This window comes from Larimichthys crocea, chromosome XI, assembly GCF_000972845.2.
Source record: "Larimichthys crocea isolate SSNF chromosome XI, L_crocea_2.0, whole genome shotgun sequence".
Classification (NCBI taxonomy): Eukaryota; Metazoa; Chordata; class Actinopteri; family Sciaenidae; genus Larimichthys; species Larimichthys crocea.
In genome coordinates, this window is record NC_040021.1 from 23,562,798 (window position 1) to 23,589,852 (window position 27,055).

Below are 27,055 nucleotides of genomic sequence, written 5' to 3' on the forward strand. Positions count from 1 at the left end.
TCTCCCAGCACAGTCTCAAGAGCATGGAGGAGATTCCAGGAGATGGTTAGTTCATTTAGGAGACCTGGACAGGGCCGCAGAAGGTCCTTAACCCATCAGGAGGACCAGTATCTGCTCCTTTGTGCAAGGAGGAACAGGATGAGCACTGCCAGAGCCCTACAAAAGACCTACAGGAGGTTCAGAAACCGACTTCATGAGGGTGACCTGAGGGCCCGACGTCCTATACTGGACTCTTTGCTCACTGCACAGCACCATGGAGCTCGACTGGCATTTGCCACAGAACACCACAATTGGCAGGTCCACCACTGGTGCTGTGTGATTTCACAGATGAGAGCAGGTTCAACCTGAGCACGTGATAGACATGAACAGGTCTGGAGACGCCGTGGAGAACGTTATGCTGCCTGCAACATCATTCAGCATGACCAGTTTGGTGGTGGGTCAGTGATGGTCTGGGGAGGCATATCCCTGGAAGGACGCACAGACCTCTGCAGGTTAGACAATGGAACCCTGACTGCTATTAGGTATCAGAATGAAATCCTTGGACCCATTGTCAGACGCTGGTGCAGTGGGTCCTGGGTTCCTCCTGGTGCACGACAATGCCCAGCCTCATGTGGCGAGAGTATGCAGGCAGTTCCTGGAGGATGTTAGCATCACCCCATAATATGAGTCACCAAATACAGAGCATAGAACAGACATTACAACTGTAACTGGTAATATGGAATAATGTTTATGTCAACTGACAAAACAAGAAAACATTTTTTACATCTGTCCGAGGTGAAAACGTTTAAAAAAAAATTCTCTTGATGATGAGAATCACTATTCTCATCATCAAGATGATTTGGATGTGAAAAATAAACAAGGAAGTGCATGAACCATTTCCAAACATTTGAAGAAAGCAGGGGGAACAGTCAAAGTGCAGAGAGGAAAACTGGATCAACAGGAATGTAATAAGAGTGTGCACACTGTACACGCTGTACAGCGGGAGTCTGGACTCAAAACCAGCTGACTGTCGGGGCCAGTGGGCCTGCATGGAAGATCTGCTCGGCAGGTTACATTCACATCCTCAGTTCAAAGCTGAGGGTTCGACCAGCAGCTTCCCTGATGAGCCACACTTCCCCATGGCTCTGTACATGCATTTCAATTTGTTCACTGACAGCGTCCAAAGTTGGATATTGAAAGAAAAGAAGGTTAGTGGCTGTCTTTTGCCTACTCCCTCTTCTTCTTCTTCTTCTTCTTCTTGCTTTCTGGGGAGCTGTTCCAGTAGTACATAACCTGCAGAGCGATGATGCCATTACAGGCGGAGGATATGACGTAGGTAAGGGCCATCAGTGAGTCTCCGGTTTCCTGGAAAAACAGAGTAAAGCTCAAAACAACATACTGCAGTGACATGTTTGAAGATTTTCCAGCTGTCCTAAAATGAGCTAAAGTAGCACAGCACAGCACAGCACAGCGCAGCACACTAGCTTTTATGGAATGGTGAGGTACTGAGAGGTGTTTATAATATTTTGACCAGGACATTTACATACATGAGGGCCATAATACTGGATTAGAAACAGCTTGTAATAAAATGCACTGTACGACAATGAAGTAGAATTATGAGCTCTCTGAAACATTATCAGCTTCATAAAGCAGAATTTATGGCAGAGTTGTTGCATTGAATCACTGTACTTAATGAAATGGTTGTCGGTGTATGTCTGCTATTTTTATTTTCATTTTCTATCCAGTAAACATGTGTAAAGCAGCTGCTGACCTATAGATGTTAAAAGATGGAACTCTGTGTCATAATTCATATCATGTTTTTTGTTCAGTCCAAAAAGAGGAGGTGAGAGGATTCCTGTACTTAGAGTGCGTATGTATGGAAAGTACATGAAGAGTCGCATATATATAAATGAATATATAATATTAGAGAGAGATGCACACACACTACACTTACCTGTAGTGAGGTAAAGATGCGAGCAAGTGATCCAGCAAACAGCAGGAAGACCGAGACAGCAGACAGCTGGCCAGTGTGTCCATTCCGGAAGTTAGAGGCTGCCTGGATCAGCTGATGAAACACACACACTGTCATACTCCTGTGGGGTGTGTGTGTGTGTGTACACATGTGAATTAGTTGAACTTTTCTTTATGTTACAAAAGTGGTTTTCTTTCTTGTTACATGGAAAGTCAGTGTGTATTACTGCCTGTTTGTACTGAAACCATGGAAACAGACAATCACAGGATTACTAGATACTGATGAAAACATCTGAATGTATCGCTGTGCACAGAGTCAAAGAGTGTGCAGTGTGTGTATTCTGATTTGACTAAGTAGTGACTCGGGGAAGAAGGGGTGAACATTTTTAGGACACGATGTGACTTGTTCCAGATGACAGAGATCTGAACTCATGAGACTCTGATCTGAATCTAGCCACAAAGAAAGCAAACAAACACACTGTGACCACAGACCATATGCTGCATGTTGTACAGCATGTGTTGTACAGACGTGTGTTGCTTTGCCTACCCTGCCGATGATGATGGCTGGCATGTTGGAGGCCTGCATGTAGGTAACCACTGACATGGGAGTGACTGGAGACAGCACGAGGACCAGCAGGCCAAAATACACCACCAGGAACAGGAGACCTGGAGACAATGGAGCAGCAAACGGTGATGCCAGTTATTTAGTCTATCTTTTAGTACCCGATGTTCCCTGTCACTCCCTGAGATCCTCACACTTCATTCCACTTCACGTCCACAAAGGTGACAGAATGTTTGCAGTTAGAGCTCCTAAACTGTGGAACGAGCTGCCTGAGATCAGAGCTGCAAACTTGTATCCTTTGCTGACCTTTTTATGCTCTATGTTGCACTTTATTTGAATTGTTATTGATGTATTGCTTTTAATGTATTGCTATTGTTTTGTGGTTTGTTTTATTGTAAAGCACTTTGTAACTGTGTTGAGAAAGGCACGATATAAATAAAGTTTATTATTTGGGAGCACTTCATCCTGTTGTATACCTACACATTTAGAATATACTGTGAACTCTCACTCTTATTACAAGTCATAACACCTCTTTCAGTTTAGAAGATATTGTATATATATTTATATTTAATACTTTTTTCTTCCTATATTTTTTACTTAATGTTTATTCTGCACCAACTACACTAAGACTAATTCCTTGTAAGTGCAAACTTATTTGACAATAAATCGGATTCTGATTATTATTATTACAGTTAAACGTTTTGGCATTTTTCATAACACAGGTCCTAGTTTCAGTACTTATCTATGCCACAACTCTTCAGTTAACAGATAAGAGGGTGAGATCATAAAAAGGAATTGAACTTCTGACCATGACTCAGCAGCCTTACCTCTGCTGGTTCTGCCTCCATAGTGCTGAATGAGGAAGCCGATGGTGACGGTCTGCAGCATGAGGAACAGAGCCTCGCCCCAGGCACTAAGAGATTTAAATTCACATTCAGTATGTTACTCAGTTTGTTACTGGATGGATGTGAGCTTCACAGCTGACTGGAATATAGCCCAACCTGAAAGGGAACTTGTTGGCGATACTGTAGGCCATTGTTCCTGTGATGGCCAGCAGCTCCAGCAGCACGGACTTGAAGCTCAGCCCCTCAGCGCTCTTTGCCCCCATCAGCTTTAAGATCTGCGGCAGCTTCACTGTGAACAACAAGAGACCATGGAAACAGTGCAGGTATCTGAAAACATTCTTCAGCAGGCCACTCAGACTGTTTCACACAACAAAACATTTTAATAGCATGCTATTAAACAACAAAGACAAAGTTCTCAATGGTTGAGTTTGGCCTGAACAAATTCAGTCTACAGCTGCAACATCTGGATTTAGATCAGGACCTGTCTGATTAAAGATGAAGTAAACCAGATCATTAATCTGATGTGAGCTTTAAGGATTTGACACGTTTCATTGTTTGTGTTGTGTCAAGTGTAGCCGGCAGTACAGGCAGAAAAAGCTTGGCATACTTTAGTAAGCACTGTACACTGTAATGAATGCAACCATACGAAGGTGAGTACAGTCTATGTATGTGCCCTTAAACTGTGATGTTGGGTTTGATGTTTGACAGAACAACACTGAGCATGCTCAGTATGAAATACAAAGTGCCTCCATGTTAGTCAGTGTGCAGTGCTGCTTGTTGTTATGATGGAGCATTACTCGTGTTTGTGTGCACTGATGAATGTTTCTGAAAATAACTGACACAAATGTTCTTTACCACATGTCCAGTGACACAGCCTAGATTTCCATGAAGATGCTACATTGTGTGGAAACAAACTATTTTATTGCTTTATGTGAACAGTTGTAAACAGGTTGAGCAGTGAACGACACACCAACAAGCTTTTGAGGTTTTGTCCTCACTGTCCTCACCTCTCCAAGTTTGCTTGGAGTGTAAAGCAGACCCGGTGTGTTCTGTGGACTGAGCAGTGTGACAGACTGTTTAAATACTATATTGCTTGTCAGCAACAGGTCATATGCTAATTTAGGATTATCTAGCCTCATGTGCTCTGATTGATTTGTGTGTGTATGTTAGGGATGCACCGAATATTGAGCAATCAAAAGTATTCGGCCAAATATTGCAAAAAATGTCACATTCAGCTTTCGGTGAAGTGGCCGAATAGTAAGGCCGAATAGTGGCGTGATGCAATTGATGCAATGAAACAACGTGCGCGGTGATCTGGCCAGGGTTGCTGATTCTTTTCTCATTCACACACAATAAACCCACGATGCAGGATATAGGAAAAACACAGGCAAGAAATACATCATACACTGCTCTTTAGCTGAGCTTATATACTCTCTACATTACGGAGTCTCACACATGCGAGGTGCGTTCCATGACTGTCGGAATGACTATGATGCGTTCATGAACAAGGGAAAAATGGATATTCACCGGAAATATAAAACTAAATAGTATTTCTTTCAAGAACAAATTAACAGTGATTAAAACATGGGCTTTCTAACAGTATAAATGAAATAATAATTATACTAACTGGAAATTCTACTGGAATATTTGAAGGATATTAAATAAACATTTACTTTCTTTGAAAAAACATGTCTACAAATTTATTCTAGGCTATTTATGAAATAGTAAAAAAAAAATAGTGAAAAATTTAACAACCGCATTTCATATTCGGTTTTGGTTTTGGTATTCGGCCAACCATTTAATTTTCATTTGGTTTCGGTTTTGGCCGAAAATTTTCATTTCTTGCATCCCCTAGTGTATGTGTTAGATTTTAAAAAGTAATTGAATAATCATACGCCCAGACTAAGTCTAAGCCTTGGTGTGTAAGCAAAGAAACTTAAGTGTTACATTTGAGAAAGGACTTTGGTGTGGTGTCAGGTGGTAGACTGAGAATGCAGGGCACATCTTTTCACTTTGACTCAAACTTAACTGGAAAAGTACAGAAAACAACCCAAACCCACTTTTATTTATCCATCCAACCACCGGACCACAGTGCTGTCCCACTAATATACATGTTAGATTCAGACTAACTCCTTTGTCCACATGAAGACAGTTAAGAGCCAAGAGGAGAGTAGGTGAGTGTTGTTGTTTTACCCATCACTGATCCCAGGATGATGCCGATCCCCAGGCCTTTGCTCAGCAGAATCTTCAGACATGGTACTGGAACAAAACAGAAATATGAAGATTAATGAAGATTACTGAGCTGGCTGTCTCACTCACTACTAGATTTTTACTGGGTTATTTTTTACTGTAACCATTTTCACTCAGAGGATTTAACCACGAATGGTTGAAGTTAACATGAGCTCAGATTATGTTTCTCTTCAAAGTCACTTAGATTAAATATCAGACTCATTTCTTTTTTTTTTTGATCTGACCCTGACATGACATGTTTCAGATAGATCAGGAGAAAGTTGACTTGATTGTACAGAGACCTGTCTCAGTGTCAGCAGTGACGCAGAGTCTGTTCTCTCAGTCAGTGTTAAAGATGAACACCTGCTTTCAGGAGGCCACGCTCACTCAGATAACAGGAAGTGTAGAATAATATTTCATATCAGCGGTCAGATTGTAATGTGTATAACCTGCTGTAATAAGGCAACTCTGAGTAACGCTTTGTGACGTGTTTAAGCTGACTGAGTAACTCCTCTTTACACTGCCGAGTGTGTTCATTCAATGAATGGATCACTTCTTTCCTCCTCAGCGTGACGTCACCGTCACACACCGACACAGCTGACGTCACCTTCAGTACCGAACTGACCGGAACTCCCGCCATTTCAACCCAGCCCGCCTCTTACCGTCCAGGAAGTTGAAGTTGAGAAAGAACTGGTCGTAGCATGACTCCGGCATGAAGTACGTCAGCAGAAAGCCTTTGAGAGGGTCCATGAAGGACGAGCCTCCACCTGCCTGCGTCTGCTCCGCCATGGGGAGGTTTGTGTGACGTTACCTTTCAGTGTGCAACACAGAAAGAGTCCCACCAGCACGCGCGATTATACAATGGTTCCGCTGGATGCTATTTGTTGTTGTTAGTTATTATCAGCCCAAACACCGAGTGGTGCCAAGACCCCACTATTATTGTTATTATTATTATTATTATTATTATTATTGGGGTCCATGCAGCGAAGCCCATTGAGTTTCTTCAGAATTGTACATACACTGTATAAAAAGACATAGTGAGTTTTTTTTCTCACTGTCTGAAATGAAATCAGATTAAACTTTTCCTGTTTTAGGTAAATTTGGATGATTAAAACTATTTCTATTTGCTAAATGCCAGAATAATGAGAGAATGATTTTTTTTAGACAATTTCTTGTTACTTTCTTGAAAGTCAGAAGTTTATATACATTTCATTAGTATTTAGTACCATTGTGTTTAAACTGTATGACTTGGGTCAAACCTTTTAAATATCCTTCCACAAGCTTTTCACAATAGTTGGCAGAATTTTGGCCCATTCCCCGCGACAGAACTGATGTAACTGATCCAAGTTTGCTCGCACATGCCTTTTCAGCTCTGCCCATACATTTTCAATAGGATTGAGATCGGGCTTTGTGATGGCCACTCCAAAATATTGTTCTTTGTTCTTTCCTCATGATGCCATCTGTTTTGTGAAATGCACCAGTCCCTCCTGCAGCAAAACAACCCCACAACACGGGGTTGCAACCGCCGTATTTCATAGTTGGGATGGTGTTCTCAGGTTTGCAAGCCCCTTTTTCCTCCAAATGTAACAATGGTCATTATTGCCAAAAAGTTTGATTATAGTTTCATCAGACCACAGGACATGTCTCCAAAAATTGATGTCTTGGTCCCTGTGTTATGTTTCTTTTAGAGTAATGGCTTCTTCCTGGCAGAGCGGCCTTTCAGCCCATGTCGGTGGGCTGACACACTCTTACAGCTTCAGCCAGCATCTTCACAAGGTCTTTTGCTTTTGTTCTTTGGTTAAGATGCACATTTCGGACCAAAGCACGTTAATCTCTGGGACACAGAACCCATCTCCTTCCTGAGCAGTATGATGGGTGGACATTCCCATGGTGTTGTTTAAAGGCAAAGTAATCTTAGTGTATGTAAACTTAGGACTTTAAAGAAAGTAATAAGAAATTGTCTTAAAAAACCCTTCTCTCATTATTCTGGCATTTAGCAAATAGAAATAATTTTGGTAATCCTAACTGACCTAAAAGTGGAAAAGTTTAATCTTAATTCATGTCAGACAGTGAAAAAGCATATGTGTCTTGTTATACAGTGTATATAAACTTCTAGTTTCAACTGTAGTTATGTATAACAATTGCACATAATTGTAAAGATGGCAAAGTTGTAAGTTCAAGATAAGGGGTGTGAAACCATGATTCTTTTTTCTGTTAAAAAATACATGTAAATACTAATACTGTAAAGCAAATAAAAAAAACATTTGGGAAACATACAACAGGCGTCATAGAGGCTAAAGCCCACATTGTAATTTTTTATTCAAGGTAACCATGAAAACAAAGTATAACATACTGAAGATATTCAAATACAAAACAAACAGTACAAAACAATGAAGTACCTCATGTCTCATTTCAAATAGTTTTGAAGAACAGTGAGGGAAAGATGCTGTTTGTGGATAAAGTAATGAAGTACTCTACTGAATGGTTCTGAGTCTGTTTACTGAAAATAAAGCAAAAGTCAAAATAGTACTTAAAAACAAGATTAATACTTGTTGGTTGGAAGAGCCCCATGTAGGTAAAGAAAAATACATTTAAATGTAAGCAAGCTTCACTGATGCAAGAGCTGGATCAATGTAATGTGGCCCTGTCACTGAAACAAATGGTTTTGTGGGCTGTGGTGTGGCTATTGAACCACGACTTCTCCTATACTACTGATGTTCTTGTATGATGTGTGGGCAGGTGAAGTCCAGGAGAATAAAGACAACTGAGAGAAGACTGAGAGTTCCATGAGTGTCCGCAGACATCATTGTTGGTACAAAGGCAGAACACACACATGACCTGAATGTGTGCATGCGTGTTGCAGTCGTCACAGTAGCTTTGGAGCATCTGAGCAGGACATGGACCATTCAGGATCAGTAGAACAGATCTGTAAAAAGAATTATGTGAATGGATATGTGTGAGAAAGCACCATGACTAATCATGAGCAATGTTTTGAGGTAAACTTTGACCAAGACACATAGCATTTATAACACTTATTTTTGAAAAAGACAATTACATGAAAAACCCATGCATACTTACTCAATGACTGAGAATGATGACTTGAAAACATGAATGGTAGTAGACAGCACTTGGATGTTTTTGTGGTTTAACACGATTTGCCAAAGCAGCCTACAACTTGAAATCCAGGTGTTTGAGCAGGAAATGGATGAAGTAGATGAGTCTGTGACTGGAGCCTGAGTGCCTGAGTTATGGGGTCCCTGTGAAGCTGTGCATTCAAACATGACAGAGCTGTTAGCTACGTGCTACTACTCAGCATGTTTATTCTTTGCACAGGTTTACATGTTTACATATATGCACAATTGCACAAATTACGTGTGGATTTTTCTCAATATATAACCAAACTGTAACTCATAACCAGCTATGTTTATGCTGATGAAACCTCAAACATACACATACACTCTGGTTTAGCTGTTTTTGTAGGCGCAAACATTTGATACTAAACAATAATGTGCAGGTTGTACAATTCCAACCTCCACTTAATGGTTGTGATATACTGTTTACAGGTTCATAGTTGAACTGATCCTAATTTTTTAAATCATACATTTTGCACACTTGTGGATTCAAACACAAGCGAGTAGTTAGCTACTTGCTGTTACTCAGCGTGTTTGTTATCTGCACAGGCACAGAGCAGAGCAGATTTTCTCATTTTGATCCACTGGTGTTAGAGCACCCTCTTATGACGCAAATTGGTACTGTTGTAATTAAAACTGTCTATGTTGTTACTTACATGTTCAAATATTAAAATGCAAAGGGAATGTCTGTTAACATTATGAACTATGTATTCATACATATGCATAACATTCAGTATGTTTTTTTGAAAATAAGACATACTTACATAGCAGGATTCCTCTTCTGGGACAGCTGACCTCTGACCTGTCTGGTTGTCTGTGAATGCCTGTGCCACTGGCCACGAGCCTCTCAATGGAACGTAGTGTGTTTCACAACAGTGCACATACTTTTGGTTAACAGGTAAAAGACAAGATACATGCCTTCATTTATGGCCAACAGTATTTCCAAAAAAAGTATGCATAACATTCAGAATGCTCATTAAAAACAGAAATACTTACATAGTGTGATTCCTCTTCTGCCCTGTCTTTTTGTTTTGCAGCAAGATAATTCTAAATAGCTTATACAAGTTTAGCAAAGTTTTGCTTTTGATCATAGTATTTGTGTTGTCAAAGGCATGCATTTTGTAATATGTCATCAATTATTTTTCTAGTAGCATATCATGTACCATATTTCATACACAGACAACACATTTCATTGAAAATATACAGAAAATGGAATGAACAGAATTGGACACATATATGTATATTTAAGATTACTCTCAAAATTGAGCTGTCCACATCATATACATCACATATAAAGATAACATGCACAACAAATAATGACTTGATTGTGTAGTAGTAGTAGCAACTTAAAAGTTCCCGTTCAAGCTGAACGCCAGCTGAATGGCAGCCGTCTTCCAGCTGACTTCCAGCCGGTTCCCTGCAAAGTCCCGGGAAAGGAGAGACCCCCCTCCTTCTCCCGGGCGTGTCTATTTTTTACTGTAACTCCACCCATTCGTGTAATTACAGGGTATGACCAGGAGATGGCGCTTCTCTCACAGAACTTTTTTACAGTTGTTCTACCTGGAGATGACGTAGCTTACACACCTCGTTAGCATTCTCGTTGCTCAACCTTTTGTTTGCGCTTACAGTAATGGGCTTTTTGGTCTCTCAGTGTCACAGATCACAGAGCGGAAAATGCAGCTGGTTTGACTACTGCATACTGTACAGTAGCCGTATAATTTGAGCGTGTACATGAATTGAAATTAAATTTAAGGTGTTTATATCTAACATGTCAGCATTCACCAAATCAACAACATCTAGGCTGTTCTGTCTTTACTAGCGGTGGGCCGTTATCGGCGTTAACGTGCTGCGTTAACGTGAGACTCTTATCGGGCGATAAAAAAATATCACCATTAATCTATTTGCAAAGCTGTTCCAGCCTCTCAGGTCGCTTTTTTACTTTTTTACTTTTTTCTCTTTTGTTCGTTTTTGTTTTCTTCACTGTAACTCCGTGGAGTCCTGATCTCTATAGCAGTTTAGAGAGTTTTGTGCTTTTGTCATGTTTTTCTCGTGGTTTTTCTTGGTGATGTTTTTTAAATGCCGCTTCCACCTGGACAGCTGCCTTTGTTTACTCAGAGAAACAGCTGATCGCGCTAATGCCGGCCGGCATTGGCGCAATCAGCTGTTTGATTGGCGCGACTAATCTATGGCCACCACTAGTCTTTGCATAATTACAGGAGCGTCTCTTCTCTTGTGTTCGCGCCTCTCTCTCGTTTATCTGCATGTAAACAACAAACTAACCCTTAAAAAAGTTACAAAAAACGGTTCGGACGTCTCAGGGCTGCCAGGCCTGTGTGTCAGACCTGCAGATACAAGCGATGGTTTATTTTTAATTAACAGTTTATTTGGAGGGGAGGGCTCGTTGTTGTTGTGCGACATAGAGCTGCAGAGACGAGCGTTTTGGAAGCCCTTTGTTATGCAGGTATTTACTGTAGTGCACGCTTTAGGCCAGGTAAACCATACAAACCTCATTAGCATCTCATTGTTTGCACTTGATGGGCTTTTTGGTCTCCCAGTGTCACAGATCACAGAGCGGAGAATGCAGCTGGTTTGAGTACTGCATACTATACAGCAGCCTTGTGATTTGAGTGTGTTCATGAACATGAATGACTCCTTTTCATTTTCGTCCATTCCATAGGCTAAATGGCGTAAATGGAAAGAATATTGTAGTGACCCGGAACAATGAAACTACGAAGCAACTGGTTTTGCTGGACTTTATTCCTAATCTGGATCACAGGCTCCTGTGGCCGTAGCCAACGGCAAAAAAACAATAAAACCAGGCAAGCACAGCAGCATATAACATTAACACATTAGCTACTTCGTGCCCCTCATCGCCATGGCAACTGCCATGACTGACAGGCTTCACAGCCTCTAACAACGCCACCCCCCCAGGCGTCACCCCATACACTGCAGCCTAACTTACTGAACACAACTCAACAGCCACAGTGTATACACAGCCCGTTACAATATGTATGAAATAAGTGAAGTATGTTTGGTCTTAATAAAGTTTGCAGTATATATGTTATGTTTTTATTCTACATGGACACCACTGTTTATTTTCCACTATGCCTCCCTCCATTATAATAATACACGGCACAGCTTTTTAAAGTCCAGAGAGAAGTCTGTTGCAAAAGTCCACGGTGACTCTCCTTTCCCAAAACGTCTGTATGTCCGCGACGAGCTCCTGTTTTGTGCCTGGCTTAGCCTCCTTGCGAATAAAGTCTTTCATGGAATGCCTAAATATATGTTTGATGGTTTCGTAAGCTTATACTGCAAACTTTATTAAAACCAAAAATACTTGACTTATTTCATACTTGATTCACCCGTAATTCTTTCGATTTGCGCTTTACGCCATTTAGCCTATGGTCACTGTTTAAATCAACAACATCTAGGCTATGTTACGGACGTTACGAGCGGAGTTTTCTTTAATAACGCGTTTATGTTGGCATGTTCTTGTTGCTGCCTCACTGTTATCTTATCACAACTTTTTTTTTTTTTCCATCAACTGATCCGCTGATCAGCTGATCAGCTCACCCCGGCGTATCTGTTCAGATGTGTCTTTAGACAGTCGACGGTGAGAGCGGAACATCACTGCTCCTCCCCGTGGACAAATGAGGCATTGCAGCTGGTTTTCACACAGACTGCTTAGGGGCGTTTCCAGTCGGGGCCTCACTGACTACGTCATCGCGGGGGATTACATTTCGGTCACGCACCAGCCAAGGACCTTGACAGGACCTGTGACGGAACAGCCACGGTCCCGTCACGGTTCCGTCACGGAAACACGGGAACTTTTAAGTTGCTACATCTGTATGTTGACAAACCAGTGGCATACCTCATGTCCAGTTAGAAAAAATGGCTTGAATGGACTATATATTTATACAACTATGTGTAAGTCACAAAGTTCATTGTTTAGTAAAGCAGTATAACATATGTTACAACATAAAATTCAAGGGAAGAACTATTTTGCAACACTTTTGTAACCAAAACATATTACTTAATGTAGTAAATATGCATCTTATTACTTATTACATTACCTCTTAACACAGTTGGTTATGAAATCACATTGCGTATAGGTCACAAGTCAACAGTATACAAATAAATAAGTACTTGTAGCAGTCATACATCTATTTAATGTTCCAGCATTTAGAGGTTGGTTCATCATTTTCGCTTGATTGGGAAATAACCTATAAATCTTTCTCATCAATTACAAGAAGCTGTTTAGTGTTACACTTTGTTATTGCTACCACTTGTGTTTTCAAACAGAGCTGGGCAGTATTTCAAATACAAGTACTTAAAATACGTATTTAAAATACTTTAGTGTATTTTGTAATTTGTATTTTACAAGTTTGTTAAGAATTAGTTTGTATTTAAATGCTTTGAGGTACTGTATTTGAGTATTTAAAATACAAAAATACTTTTCTATTTATTATTATTGAATCAGTAAAAGATAAGCGTCAATCAATCTAGCCTGATTAAACCAGCCTAAATGTGAGACTGGATACGTAAACAATCACCACGAGTCAAGACGTACGCCTAAATCACGTGACACGCCCATTGAGGCTTGAATGGGATCTTGCTGTTTCCGCGCTACGAGAGTCACAACAGCAGTGAATGGCGAAGAGACACTGTACCAACAAGCGGGCTTTTCGAGGCATGGAAACAACACTAAGGTGAAATGCTTTGTGAAAAATATATGGTTCCGTCTTCCCACACACACACTGTCAACCAAATTACACAATAAGCACGAGCTAGGGCATACATTAATTGTTAGCATAGGGCCTACTCATTAATGGTGAGTGTGTTTGATATGCACAGGTTGTAGATAGATGACGGTCGGTTGATTAACAAGTTGCTTAGGTCAGCGATCTTTTTTCTTAGAGGATAACTTATCAAATATCGAGCAGACAGGTCAAACGTGCCTGACTCGCAAAAGGTAAATTAAACACGATATGGCAGTGATGAGGATGATGACGAGGCAGTCATGCAGCTTTCTCTGTCGGATAGCTTGACCTTGGTCAGTTTTTTTTGTTGCCTGCCTACCTAGCGATCGGCAGCCTAGGCTACACAGGAACACTGGCCATATTGTTTGATGTGCAACGAGAAAGTATCAGTTTGCATGATCTACAAATAGTGTCAAATATATGTTCATAGCGGAAACAACCCCGGCCTGTTTCTGTTTACTGGTGTTGTGGGACCTGTCGAGGCATGTTCCCTCCACATAGTGACAGACCTGGCTCGAGACCAAATTCTATTAGCCAAAATTCAGATGAGCCCAGAAGTTGTGCCTAATTGTTATGATCAATGATTTGCACACAAAACCATAACCAGTCAGTAAAGTATTACGGTCTACTCATTAAAAATCTTTGTAATCGCCAAGGCAAGGCCTAAATCATTGCAAATTGTAGGCATACTGTAGCCAATAGAGTATATTATGAAAATTATATTAGGAAAGTGTGATATTGAAGGGCTTGGCATATCTTTTACTATAAATTTTCACAATCTTTGAACTACATATGATTCAGATTCAAAGCATTGGCTATTCACACTTGGCTTATGTAGGCCTGTTTATTGTCATTGTCCATCAGAGACCAGGCATGTTGTAGGCTATATTAAGATTTCTTAAGCATATTAATTCTTTCATATTAATGTATTAATTGAAAACTAATCCTATATCTGTAGATTCGTAGATCTGGAGTCACTGCCTATTATTTCTGATTAAATTTCCTTTTTTGTGATGATGTGATTTAAGTGTGTGTCTGAATATCAACTAACTTTTTTTTTTTAAAAATTTAGTGTGAAATGAAGGCGGTCCTGTTGAACTGAAATGAGTGATGATCACAGCAATGAAGAGGTGTCAGATGAGCCTCAAGCCACCACATCTTCAGATGGGTCGAAGTGTGCTATATTGGATGGAAAATTCTTCAAAGTTGTATCTCAAAATCAAAGTGGAAAGATTGAAGCGGAGTGCCAACTCTGCACTACCAAGAAAGTAATTATTTGTGGCTCGTATGTCGCAACAACAAATTTCAAGACGCATTTGAAAAGACGGCATCCAGAAAAAATAGAGGAATTTGAAAATCATAAAAAGGAATATGCCAGTGGCCAAAAGAAAAAATCAAAAACTTTCAGGCAGACTCGTTTGTTCGATCATGCCAGCCCATCAATACCACAAACTAAGGTTGACTCCCTTGTCAAATCCTTTATTGTCAAAGGCATGCACGCACTTGCCACAGTTGAACAACCCGAATTCATTGACCTTGTGCAAGGCCTTACCCCTGGTGCAAATGTTATGTCCAGACGCACACTAGGACGAAGGATTGACGAGGAATTTCTGGCGAAAAAAGCTGCCCTGAAAGAAAGGCTCAGAAATGTGCAACATGTTAGTACAACAGTTGATATTTGGTCTACAAAGAAAACCAGCTATTTGGGAGCAACAGTGCATTGGATAAATGGAGACACACTGGAAAGGCAATCAGCCGCTCTTGCTGTTAGGCATTTTCCCAGCCCACATACTTATAACCGAATAGCTGAGCTTTTGGATGAGATTCACACAGAGTATGGGCTGTCTTCAGACACTATAGTGTCTACAGTGACTGACAATGCGTCCAACTTCGCAAAGGCCTTTGTGGAGTTCAGTGTCACTGGAAAAACAAGTGATCCAGATGAAGTTGAAGAGCTGGACGAAGAACTGACCTTCCTGGTCATAGACCCTGAGAGAGAAGACACATCTGAATGTTCCATCATTTTACCACCACACGTCCGGTGTGCAACACATACACTCAGTTTAATCTCAACTACAGATGTCAAGAAATTGATCACCAGCAATGCTACTCTCAGCAGGCTGAATCATTCAACGATGGCCAAGTGCTCAGCACTGTGGACAGCATCTGGTAGACCAAAGAGTGCTGAAACGCTAGGCGAAGTAATTGAACAGCAACTGAAGACACCCTGCATTACAAGGTGGAACTCCCTGTATGACGCCTTGAGCCAGCTGTCATTCTTACGTGACAAGCTCCCTAATGCCATGATTGCCCTGCAACTTCCACCATTCAGGGAAATGGAACTTGACTACATTGAAGAATTTTGCAAAGTGTTGAGACCTATTGCCATCTCAATTGATCGTCTTCAAGGTCAAACCTCTTGCTACTATGGCGAGCTTTTGCCCACTCTGTTTGCGATACAAGCAAAGCTTGACGACCTGCAAGCTTCAAACCTGCGCTTCTGTTCACATGTGCTACAAGCTACAATAGCGGGCTTCAGAAAGCGATTCTTGAACTTCTTGCAGCTGGAGCATGATGTTAACGAGGCCATCTTGGCAACAACAACGCATCCATATTTTAAAATGCGATGGTTACCCCCAAGGTTGGCTTTAGAAAAGAAAAGAATACAACAACTGATGCTGCACTCAGCTGACGAAATGGGTCTGCTGTCAGAAAGTGACATCACAACATCAAGCACAAGCGAGGGGAATGACGAATTCTTTGTGTTTGCTGATCAAGGTGAGAAGTACTTATTTCCACTTAAAAATAATAAATAAGTCATGTACACTAACATGTTTGTAGCTTTAGTGCCAATTTCTGTATTCATACTTGAACTTATACTATTTATACTTTAATTTATATGAAGAATGCCATATTTATGATTATCTGGTCCACAGGATGGTGTTCGGCCAGATGTTGCACTCTGGTTGTTGTTCATCTGTCTGTTTGTCCTGTCTGGTGAGAACCAGGTTGCTGTCTCTGATTGGCCCTGTATGCCCCTTGTGTGTTGTCTTCAATTTTTACAGGACCAGACAACCAGATGCAGGATGAAACCCTGCCGAGCCACAGCAAGGCAGAATTGGAGACCCTGCACTTCCTGGAAGATCCTAGGAAGGACCTGTCTTCCCTGGATTCATATCCTTTAATAAAACGTCTCTTTGTTAGATTCAACACCACACTACCATCATCAGCCCCAGTCGAGCGTTTGTTTTCTTTCGCTGGACTTGTCAACCGGCCTCACAGACGCTCGTTGACACCTGAAATGCTCGAGAAGTTGGTTTTCCTGAAAAACAACTGAACACTTACTGCTCTAACTGGTCTGTGATTTCTGTTTTGTAGCTTAATTTTTTTAATCTTTGGATTTCAATTTAGCAACCTCCACTTTTATTTGCTGTATGCTCCTCAGTTTCAAATGCAGACCGAAACACTGACTTTTACATGTCATTGTACTCATAGTTCAGTGCAAGCAAACAAATTTCAGCTTGAAGAGTACTTTTTTTGAGAAATAACTTTAAGGTGATGGAGTACCACCATTCACAAGCAATGTTTTGTTGTTATAATAAGAAGAATAAAAGAAAATCCTGGCATTATTTCATGTGTATTTTTGTATTTTCAAAATACAAAATACTTGTATTTTATCTTGATACATTTTCTAGACCAGTATTTTTGTATTTTATTTTGATACATTTTTTGACCAAGTATTTGTATTTTGTATCAAAATACTTTATGATGTATTTGTGCCCAGCTCTGTTTTCAAACAACATTACTTGGACAGAATGTGACATGTAATAGTAACTGCGTGCTCGATAACATAACTGCACATACATTTCTATAGTTGTAGTCAGTCAGTAGTCAGTAAGGTTTTTTTGTGGGAAAAACATATAGCAGTTAAATAAGTACAGCATCATGAAAGCTGTAAGTATATCTGTGTAACTTCAACAATTACATCCTCTGTGTCTTTCACATAGACATGATCTATTAATGTACCTTTTTCAGTTGTACATTGTCGCACATGTTGAGTGTAGCCATGCTGCTCCAGTAACTTTTGAATGGAAGATGATCATTTTTCTACCAGCATGCTTGTCAAGGTGAAAGATGACCTGCAATAACTTCTGTCGAGACATGTCAATCTTATAGGAGTTTGGCCTGTACACAACAGCAGCACACAAATTTACATGTTGCATTTCGAAATACAGCCATTCAATGTTGCACTTTTCTGGAAGTAACACCTGCACATCAATGTTTTCTGAACAGTACATACCTACTCCACCTCTTTGTTGTTGTTTGAGCACTGCAAACATTGGGTCAGAGTCATCGTAACAGTTCCCTCGTGGATTGTGGTGGAAAACGTGTCCTGCAAGTTGTGGTTCTTCTTTTGTGTTTACACCAAGCCATGTCTCTGTTAAGCAAATACAGTCAGCTTTCATTAGGGCTTTATGTGCTTCAATATCCAAAATGTGTGCCTTTAAACTATGCACATTATGCAGTGCTATTGTGCAAACAGGGTTTACATCACATGACAAAGTCTTTACAAACTTAAAGACAGGCATGCTTTCTATAGCCAAGGTGATTTTATTGTCACAATATATAGCTGACTGTTTAAAGTCAGACACATCTATATCTTAAAAAGCCCACTCTAGACCCAGAGGTCTTAGCCAACTACAGACCGATATCGCCCAGGGTGCAAATGTGGCCAGAACCGGCGCTGAAACTACCATTCTGGGTTCGGGAGGCAGACACGGTCAACACTTTTAAGAATAGACTTAAGACTTTCCTTTTTGATAAAGCTTATAGTTAGGGCTGGCTCAGGTCATCCCTTAGTTATGCTGCCATAGGATTAGCTTGCCGGGGGCACTTTGTCAGTCATTGTAATTATACAATATGTTTGTGTTGATTTGTCCTGTACACGTGACATCCATTGCACGTCTGTCCGTCCTGGGAGAGGGATCCCTCCTCTGTGGCTCTTCCTGAGGTTTCTTCCACCTTTTTTCCCTGTTAAAGGTTTTTTGTGGGCAAGTTTTTCCTCACTGGAACCGAGGGTCTAAGGACAGAGGGTGTCACTCCCTGTACAGATTGTAAAGCCCTCTGAGGCAAATGTACTTTGTGACTTTGGGCTATACAAATAAAATTGAATTTAATTAAATTATATAGACCACAACTGAAAAAGCGTTTGTGACATACTGAATGTCCATATTGCCGTTCCAAGCACGCAGTAAGTTTTTATTGTACTGGTTCACCCAAATATCTGTAGCATTCCGTTTCAGAACAATGCTTTTCTTCATGGAACATATGTTGTACGCTTTTTCAAACACGCCTTGATTTATCCCAAGAGACTTAAAAATGCATCTGTGGAATCAAAATTCATGTCAGGCTTAGTCAACGCAGATTTCACTCTTTTTATTATTTGATGTGCATGTGCAATTTCATCTTTACCATTCGAGTCCTCAGAATTTACAGCTCTTGTGATGAAAGTACGCCCTGATGGTGGATGTGGGAAATTGAACCTGCACACTGTTTTTTTCTTTCGGCGAGTCTTGGAGTGGCGTGTGCTGTGTTTCTGTACGCTGTTCACAACCTCATACAACTCTGCATCAGCTTCCAGCGGAGTCTCACAAGTGATGTACGTGTCTATGAAACGTGTCACTTCAACATCAGTTTCTCTGTCAATCCTTGGTGCATTTTCAACCCAAAATAGACAGTGGACATGAGGGGAACCACGCTGTTGGAATTCAACACAATAAAAGTAGTCTATTACTTTCCCAATAGGCTGACTTTGTGACAAAATGACATCATTTAAAAAGCAGTGCCATCTATGGTCAAACATTCTGGCTGCTGTGACAGAGTTGCAACGTATAAGTCCATATTTGTCCGACCAGTCAAGATCATCAACACATGTCGCTTTAGGCTCCAGTCTTAGAATGGAGTTAAGCATTTCAGGCCATTTCAAATCTGCTGAGCTGAAAGACGCAAAGAAAGTTGGGATTGACAATTCTCTTATCATGGAAAATAAATCTTTCTGTACGGACATCCAGTATGGTGGTGTGCCACGAATTTCGCGTAAGAATTTGTAGCCTTCGTCGTTGCAAAATATTTTACTTAATGATTCAGAGTTCAGAAACATGTTGGGTGATGCTTCTTTCAACGAGGATTCGCCACCTTTGCGTAAAGCCACAGATACATTGGATACAACCTGATGCACTTCTGACATGTATTGTGTGTAAAAAATGAAGTCTGTGTTTCTGTCAGGAGTCACACAACAGCAGGCAAGAACCCAATAGCACGACACAGAAAACAGTTCAGGTCAGGAAAAGGAGTTTAATCACCAGCAGAGGTGAAACCAGGTAGTAACCCGCGTAGCGAACAAATCCAGTAGGAGCAGGCAAAAGGGAAGGTCCAAAGTCCAAAAAGTCAGTTTCAGTGCTTCAGTCAGGTCAAAACACAAACAGGCAAGATCAGAATCAGGATAATAGTTTGCTGGATAGCTAGGGAAACGCACTAGACAATCTGGCAAAGAACCGAGGGAAATGGACCAGTATATATGCTGAGGGGCTGATTAGCTGATGAGGAGCAGATGAGTGTGGGGGTGGGGCAAGCCAGGTGAATGAAGTCAGCAAGTAATGCAGAGCAGGAGGGAGTGGTAGAATCTGAAATGACATGAGTGTTACCCCTAAAATACACTGCATCCGGAACGACTGTGTACTCCGCCATCCGCCAACTCCCACATGATCCGTTTGTGATGCGCTCAGGTGTGTCTCCACCAGCTACCGAGCGCCGCGAGAACACACGAGATCTCACATTTAGTATGTCCTGAAAATTCTGATCAACAGTATCTGAGCTCAAATCAACCGGTTGTAGTGACGTGTCTGACAGAAGGCCACTTTGGTCTTGTTAGAATAAAATGTTTTATATTTGTATTGTGTGACCTGTAAGTTGTGTTGCCAACTCATTACCCTGGTTTCTATAGATCCATATAGCAGGAGGCCACCTCTATAAGTTGATTGAAACAGGATCTGTAGAACAGAGGGCTACTCTGATTATCAGCCGGTTGAAAACAGAGGGACAATGCTGTCAGGGTCAAAAGTCAAACCCCCCTAAAAGTTCAGTATGCAGTTAGTCATGTGGGGCATACTGTAAGATAGATGTCTCAGATCGCTGACTAGGTACAACTGAACATCAAAGGGGGAGTTTAGGTTTTCCTCCTCTTTAGGAAGCTGGCTGAAGATGATTGGAGCAGCCGAGTGCCAAGAGGCTGGGACCAGCCTGTGCACCAACAAGGGAGAGCCAAGTTTAAACCAGGCCGCTCCCCAACAGTTTTTGGACCGATGAGATAGGCATACATATTATATAACTTTGTGTAATTTCTAAGTTAGGCACTCTCTTTTTGGAAGTTGGTTGCAGCTAACTGCTTGCAAACTGCGATTTGCTGAAGAAAAGAGGTCCATGTACATGTAACATTTTGGTGTCCTGATGCTAAATAAATACTCGTACTGAGGAATAATTCGGCTATAGAATTCCTCTATGCAAATCAACGAACGCATTGACAGTCTTTATTAAGTTAGGTCTTCTTTTTCTTCTTCTTCTGTTTGTTCGTCGTTTGTTTAGAAGAAGGAAGAGGTTTTTTTGTTTGAACCCACAGGTGAACACGAGGAGAGAGGACCGACACAGTTTTTGACCTTATGTTTAATTTGAGAGCATTTTTGTTGTTCGTTTTGAAAATAAATAATGGAAAGAAGAAACGAGCGACTCAATCCTTTTTTGATCATTTGATCAAAACATATGAGTCAGACGTAGGGTCCTGTGACCTGGCACAGCGGTTTTTTAAGAAAAGGACAAGACAAAGTCAAAAATTTCGGACCTGTTGGAATAACCGCTGTTCAAGACAAGAAATGATGATCCGGCACTGATTTGAATGTTTGGAGCCGTGACAATGGAAGGGAGGACGCACCGGAGCGCATTGCGCAATAATCAGCTGATTCCCAAGTCTACTACTGAAAACCTGTGAGTAAATCACTTAATGGAAGAAATTTGATGTGTGAACGAACTTTAAAAGAAACATGACGTCTGCAGAGAGTAACACAAAGGAAAAGGACTCTCAGTGCAGCGCGCAGGGGGAGACTGGGCACGTGTACGCGCAAAATGAATGAACTTAAATCACTGCTTCGAGACGGTGGAAATAAAGAAAAGGTGGTTAACGGTGTGGAACAATTAAAAGGGATGCTCAATGAATTTAAGGACAGTCATGTTGCTGTTCAAATGCTTTTATCTGATGAAATTAAGGAAAATGAGAGAGTGGACTGGTATGAGCCTAAAATGGAGACATTTGAAAAATTCCTACAGGAAGTGGATTCTTGGAAAACGTCTTCTCTAGATCCTCAAATGCTTGTTGAGCCTCATGACAGTATTTCCAATGTATCTAAACAATCCAACAAATCAAAATGTTCAAAACAATCAGCTACATCTTCATCAATATCCTCAACTCGTCTTAAAATAGCCTCGGAGAGGGCTGCTCTCCTGGTACGCATGTCTGCATTAAAAGAGAAGCATGCAGTTGAAATGGAGAAAAACAGACTACAAGCAGAACTGGAAAGAATGGAACTGGAGGCAGATATTGCTGCATCTGAGGCAAAACTAAAGGTTTTGGACAGTTTCATTGAAGGCTCTGAGGGGCAATCTGCAGTGCATGGAAAAGACGCCATGAATGAATATCTGGACAGTTACATGCAGGAACGTAATGCCTCTGTGGACGAATTTGAACCCTCCCCTGTTAAATTTAAAGAGATGAGAGTCCTTCCTAAAACGCCACTTCAGAAATTATTGAATCGACCACATGCCTCTGAGCCAGCTCAAAGTCAGGAGCCGCAAACCCCAAATCACCCGGAGAGTGACAGTTCTGAAGAATCTAGCTCAAGTAATCGTATTAATTTATTGAATGTAATTCAGAGACAAAGTGACATTGCAGATCTATTAATGTTACAGCATAAACAATCCTCACTTCCCTCTAGACAGATCCCGGTGTTTGATGGAGACCCTTTGAGTTTCCAAACATTTATTCGTGCATTTAAGTATGGTATTGAAAACTGATAGTGATGAGGACAGACTTTATTACCTTGAACAGTACACTAGTGGCCAGCCCAGGGAGCTAGTAAGAAGCTGCTTTCACATGAAGCCAGACAGAGGTTATGCTGAGGCACAGAGACTTTTGAAAGTTCACTTTGGAGATGAAATAAAAATTTCAAATGCATACATGGGCAAAGTTTTTAATTGATGTGATTTTCTGTTGTATTTCCTAGTCTAGCTTTTTGTTACTTTGTATCTAGTCTAGTGTGTTTTCACCAGGTGGGCGCTATTTTTTTTAACCGATTCTCCTTTTCTCTCTCATACAGGCCGGGGTCCCGAAACGTCAAGCCGGACGCTTGACGTCTCGTCTCTTCGACCCCGAGCCTGTTGCCAAGGATCCAGAAACGATCCTCCCACTTACATGTGTGGTTGGAGCACTGACCTGGCAAATAGAAAATGAGGTTAAGCAGGCTAATGGTGAGGCTCCGTCACCTAGTGGGTGCCCAGAGAATCGTTTGTTTGTCCCGGTTGATATGCGCCCACAGGTGATCCACTGGGCCCACACCTTGCTGCTTTCCTGCCATCCGGGAGTCAGAAGAACGATGTTCGCTATCTCCCGGAGGTTCTGGTGGCCCTCCATGGAGCCGGAGGTCCGGGAGTACATAGGGGCATGTTCGGTCTGCGCCCGGAACAAGACGTCCTCCGGGTCACGCATGGGTCTCCTGCAGCCACTTCCCATCCCCTCCAGACCGTGGTCCGACATCTCGATGGACTTCGTCACGGGGCTCCCGGTCTCTCAAGGCAACACCACTGTCCTCACAGTGGTGGACAGATTCTCCAAGATGGCTAGATTCATTGCTTTGCCTAAACTGCCCTCCGCCAAAGAAACGGCGGAGATCATGATGATCAATGTTTTCAGAGTTCACGGATTTCCCAAAGACATTGTGTCAGACCGGGGCCCCCAGTTCATCTCCAGGTTCTGGAGGGAGTTCTGTCGACTCATCGGAGCCAAAACCAGCCTGACCTCGGGTTATCACCCGGAGGCCAACGGCCAGACCGAACGCCTCAATCAACAACTGGAAACCGGCCTCCGGTGTCTGGTCTCTCAGAATCCCTCGACATGGAGCAAACACCTGGTCTGGGTCGAGTATGCCCACAACCTACTGCCCACCTCGGCCACAGGTATTTCACCGTTCAAATGTGTATTTGGTTACCAGCCTCCTGTATTCGCAGACAACGAGCGGGAGGTGTCTGTGCCCTCCGCCCATGCCATGGTTCGCCGCTGCCACCGCATCTGGGCAGCCGCCAAGCAGGTTTTAATTCGCCAAGGGGACCGGGTCAAGAAGACTGCAGACCGCAAGAGGCGACCCGCCCCAGCTTACCAGCCAGGACAGAGAGTGTGGCTTTCCGCCAAGGATCTCCACCTTAAAGTGCCTTCCAAGAAGCTGGCACCGCGGTTCGTGGGTCCGTTTCCGATCACCAAGCTCATCGGCCCTGCAGCAGTTCGCCTTCGCCTGCCCCGATCCCTCCGTGTTCACCCGACCTTCCACGTAAGCCGGATCAAGCCCGCCAAGGAGAGTCCGATGGTCCCAGCCGCCGCCCCTCCGCCGCCCCCAGAAGTGATAGACGGCGGTCCGGTATACAAGGTCAAGCGGTTACTGGCAGTTCGCAACCGGGGCCGAGGTAAACAGTATCTGGTGGACTGGGTAGGATATGGTCCTGAGGAGAGGCAGTGGGTCCCGTCTCGTCATATCCTAGACTCTACCCTCATCACAGACTTCCACAGGGACCACCCTGACCAGCCTGGGCCGTCAGGAGTCGGCCCTAGAGGGGGGGGTACTGTCACACCGCGGTGAGGTCAAGCTGGGTTTTTGTTATGTCTTGTCATTTCCTGTTTTATTTTGAAAGTTAACTCTCCTCTCGTTTCAGGTCACTTGCCCTTCCTCATGTGTCACCGGTCTGATTGTCTTCCCCGCCCTGATTGTTTCCACCTGTTCACCATTACCCTGTGTATATATTGTCTGCGTCTCCCTTTGTCTTGTGCCAAAGTGTTTCGTCCTTCGTAGCGTGCACCAAAGCCTTTTTCCATAGTTCATAGTCACAGCTCCTTAGCTCAAGTAATCTTTTGTTTTCTTCCTCGTATGAGTGATTTTCTGTTGTATTTCCTAGTCTAGCCTTTTGTTACTTTGTATCTAGTCTAGTGTGTTTTCAGCCTCGTTTTTGAGCGCCTTTAGTTGATGTTTCATAGCCTTTTTGTTTTTCCTCTTTGAGTGATTTTGATTTCGTTAATCTTTAATACGATTAGTCTTAGCTTTATTGTTCCTCGTTGAGAGTGATTTTGATTTTGTTAGAGTAGTTCAGTGTTTTTTTTTTTTTCCTCCTAGGAGTGATTTTTGTTTCCTTTAGTTTAGGGCCTTTTCATAGCCTCACTCAGTCGAGGATTTTCCCCGTCCTGAATAAAACAGCTTACTGCCTAACTCTGCATCTGAGTCCTCATTTGAGTCCCGGCCTGACAGATTCCAAACAGCAAACTAAACAAAAGGCGAAAAGCAGTAACTTTGCCGTGGCTATTGGGATGAAAGAAAATAAAATTGCAGATCAAAACAGATGAAGAATCTGAAATTCAGAAAGCCTGCTACATTTGCCACACAGGTAATCATTCTCTGGATAATTGTGAAATGTTAAAGGCTCAACCCCATGACATCAAGGTGAAACTATTGAAAGAAAATGGTATCTGTTTTGGCTGTTTAACCAAAGGACACATGAGTAAAACCTGTAAAAGAAGGATGACATGCCAACTCTGTCAAGGTAAACACCCCAGCATATTACACATAAACAAACCTGCAGATAATCAACCATCTTATGAAATAATGAATGCAACAAAAAAATCTATCAGTGGAACACTCTTTTCAGTTGATAAGGAAGAGGATATCGGGGCTGGAAAGGACTGCAAACTTTCAATAGTACCAGTGTGGATAAAAAGCTCCAGTGGAAACAAAACAATACTAACCTATGCGTTTCTAGACCCTGGCAGCACAGCCACATTCTGTACAGAGAACCTTATGCGAAAACTAAATCTAACAGGAAGGAAAACTAAAGTTATTCTTCAAACAATGGGTCAAAATAAACCTGTAAATAGTTATGAAATAACTGGACTACAAGTGGGTGATTTAGATGGAAATAACTTTATTGAGCTGCACAAAACATACACACAGACAAAGATACCAGTGAAGAAGAATATCCTTTCTCAAAATGACCTCAATAGGTGGCCTTACCTGAAGGAAATTCAGCTTCAAAAGATGGATGCGGATGTGGAACTCCTGATTGGAGTAGATGCCCCAAAGGCAATGGAGCCATGGCAAATAATAAATAGCCAAGGCAACGGACCCTATGCTGTAAGAACTCTCTTAGGATGGGTGGTAAATGGACCACTCAACTCATCTTCAGCAATGGATAGGTTTGGATGGCTAGTGGCATCAGTGAACCGCATCTCTGTTGAACAGTTGGAAACCCTCCTTATAAAGCAATATCACCATGACTTTCCGGAGAAAGAAAATGAGGGAAAACGTCAAATGTCAGTGGAAGATCGCAGATTCATGCAGCTAGTATCAAGTGCAGCCACCCTAAAAGATAATCATTATTACTTACCTTTGCCACTTCGTAATAGTGATGTTGTCATGCCCAACAATTATCAGATAGCTGAACAGCGTGCGCGTTATCTTATTAGAAAGTTTAAGAAAGATGTTAAATATGCAGAGGAATACAAAGTTTTCATGGAAGATGTAATCGCTAAGGGCTATGCAGAAAAGGTGCCAACAAAGAATCTTCATCAGGATGATGGTAAGGTATGGTACATACCCCACCATGGAGTGTACCACAAACGTAAAAAGACCATTAGAGTAGTGTTTGACTGTACATCATCATACAAAGGAACATCACTCAATAATGAACTCTTACCTGGACCAGACTTAGCCAACTCACTTTTTGGTGTCTTACTGAGATTCCGACAGGAACACTTTGCCATCATGGCAGACATTGAAGGGATGTTTCACCAGGTACGAGTGTATGAGGAAGACTCAAACTTTCTGAGATTTCTATGGTGGCCGGAAGGTGACACAGACCAAAGTTTAGAGCAGTACAGGATGAAAGTTCATCTGTTTGGGGCTGTCTCTTCACCAAGCTGTGCTAATTTTGCACTGCAAAAAACTGCAGAGGACAATAAAGACAATTTTGATGCAATGACAGTCGACACCATCAAATCAAACTTTTATGTTGATGACTGCCTAAAATCTGTAGCAACAGAGGAACAAGCTGTTAACCTCATAAAAAATCTCAGTGAGTTGTGTGCAAAAGGAGGATTCAAACTAACAAAATGGGTAAGCAACAGCCGTGTTGTCCTAGCAGCTATCCCAGAGGAACTGCAAGCTAAGCAAATCAAAACACTGGACCTGGACAGAGAAAAACTACCTGTGGAAAGAGCTC

The 27,055-nt window shown here is 41.8% G+C and overlaps 2 protein-coding genes and 1 long non-coding RNA gene across 3 annotated transcripts; 2 read left to right on the plus strand and 1 right to left on the minus strand.

Moving 5' to 3' along the window:
- Window positions 1-704: 704 nt before the first annotated feature.
- mpdu1b (mannose-P-dolichol utilization defect 1b) lies at window positions 705-6,428 on the minus strand. The gene is made up of 7 exons (XM_019273503.2): window positions 6,249-6,428; window positions 5,551-5,616; window positions 3,514-3,646; window positions 3,340-3,425; window positions 2,498-2,616; window positions 1,934-2,044; window positions 705-1,344 (listed from the first exon to the last, which is right to left on the minus strand). The coding sequence occupies exons 1-7, from the start codon at window positions 6,373-6,375 to the stop codon at window positions 1,207-1,209; spliced, it is 780 nt and encodes a 259-aa protein (XP_019129048.2). The 5' UTR covers window positions 6,376-6,428; the 3' UTR covers window positions 705-1,206.
- Window positions 6,429-6,586: 158 nt separating this feature from the next.
- On the plus strand, window positions 6,587-9,640 carry LOC113746825 (uncharacterized). The gene is made up of 3 exons (XR_003463144.1): window positions 6,587-7,142; window positions 7,275-7,362; window positions 8,326-9,640. It is a non-coding gene; the product is annotated as an uncharacterized LOC113746825 (long non-coding RNA).
- Window positions 9,641-13,207: 3,567 nt separating this feature from the next.
- Window positions 13,208-17,175, plus strand: LOC113746824 (uncharacterized). Its single transcript, XM_027283883.1, has 3 exons — window positions 13,208-13,426; window positions 14,550-16,255; window positions 16,543-17,175. Exons 2-3 carry the CDS (start codon window positions 14,581-14,583, stop codon window positions 16,812-16,814), a joined length of 1,947 nt encoding a protein of 648 aa, XP_027139684.1. The 5' UTR covers window positions 13,208-13,426; window positions 14,550-14,580; the 3' UTR covers window positions 16,815-17,175.
- Window positions 17,176-27,055: the final 9,880 nt, after the last annotated feature.

What these genes read in the sequence shown, in the direction of transcription:
- mpdu1b (XM_019273503.2), bottom strand. Translation starts at nt 6,375, where the DNA reads ATGGCGGAGCAGACGCAGGCAGGTGGAGGCTCGTCCTTCATGGACCCT. An exon ending in CAACTTCAACTTCCTGGACG is followed by an intron (nt 5,617 to 6,248) that starts GTAAGAGGCGGG and finishes GTTTTGTTCCAG; the next exon opens with TACCATGTCTGAAGATTCTG. An exon ending in CAGCCATCATCATCGGCAGG is followed by an intron (nt 2,045 to 2,497) that starts GTAGGCAAAGCA and finishes GTGTTTCATCAG; the next exon opens with CTGATCCAGGCAGCCTCTAA.
- LOC113746824 (XM_027283883.1), top strand. Translation starts at nt 14,581, where the DNA reads ATGAGTGATGATCACAGCAATGAAGAGGTGTCAGATGAGCCTCAAGCC. An exon ending in CTTTGTGTTTGCTGATCAAG is followed by an intron (nt 16,256 to 16,542) that starts GTGAGAAGTACT and finishes CAATTTTTACAG; the next exon opens with GACCAGACAACCAGATGCAG.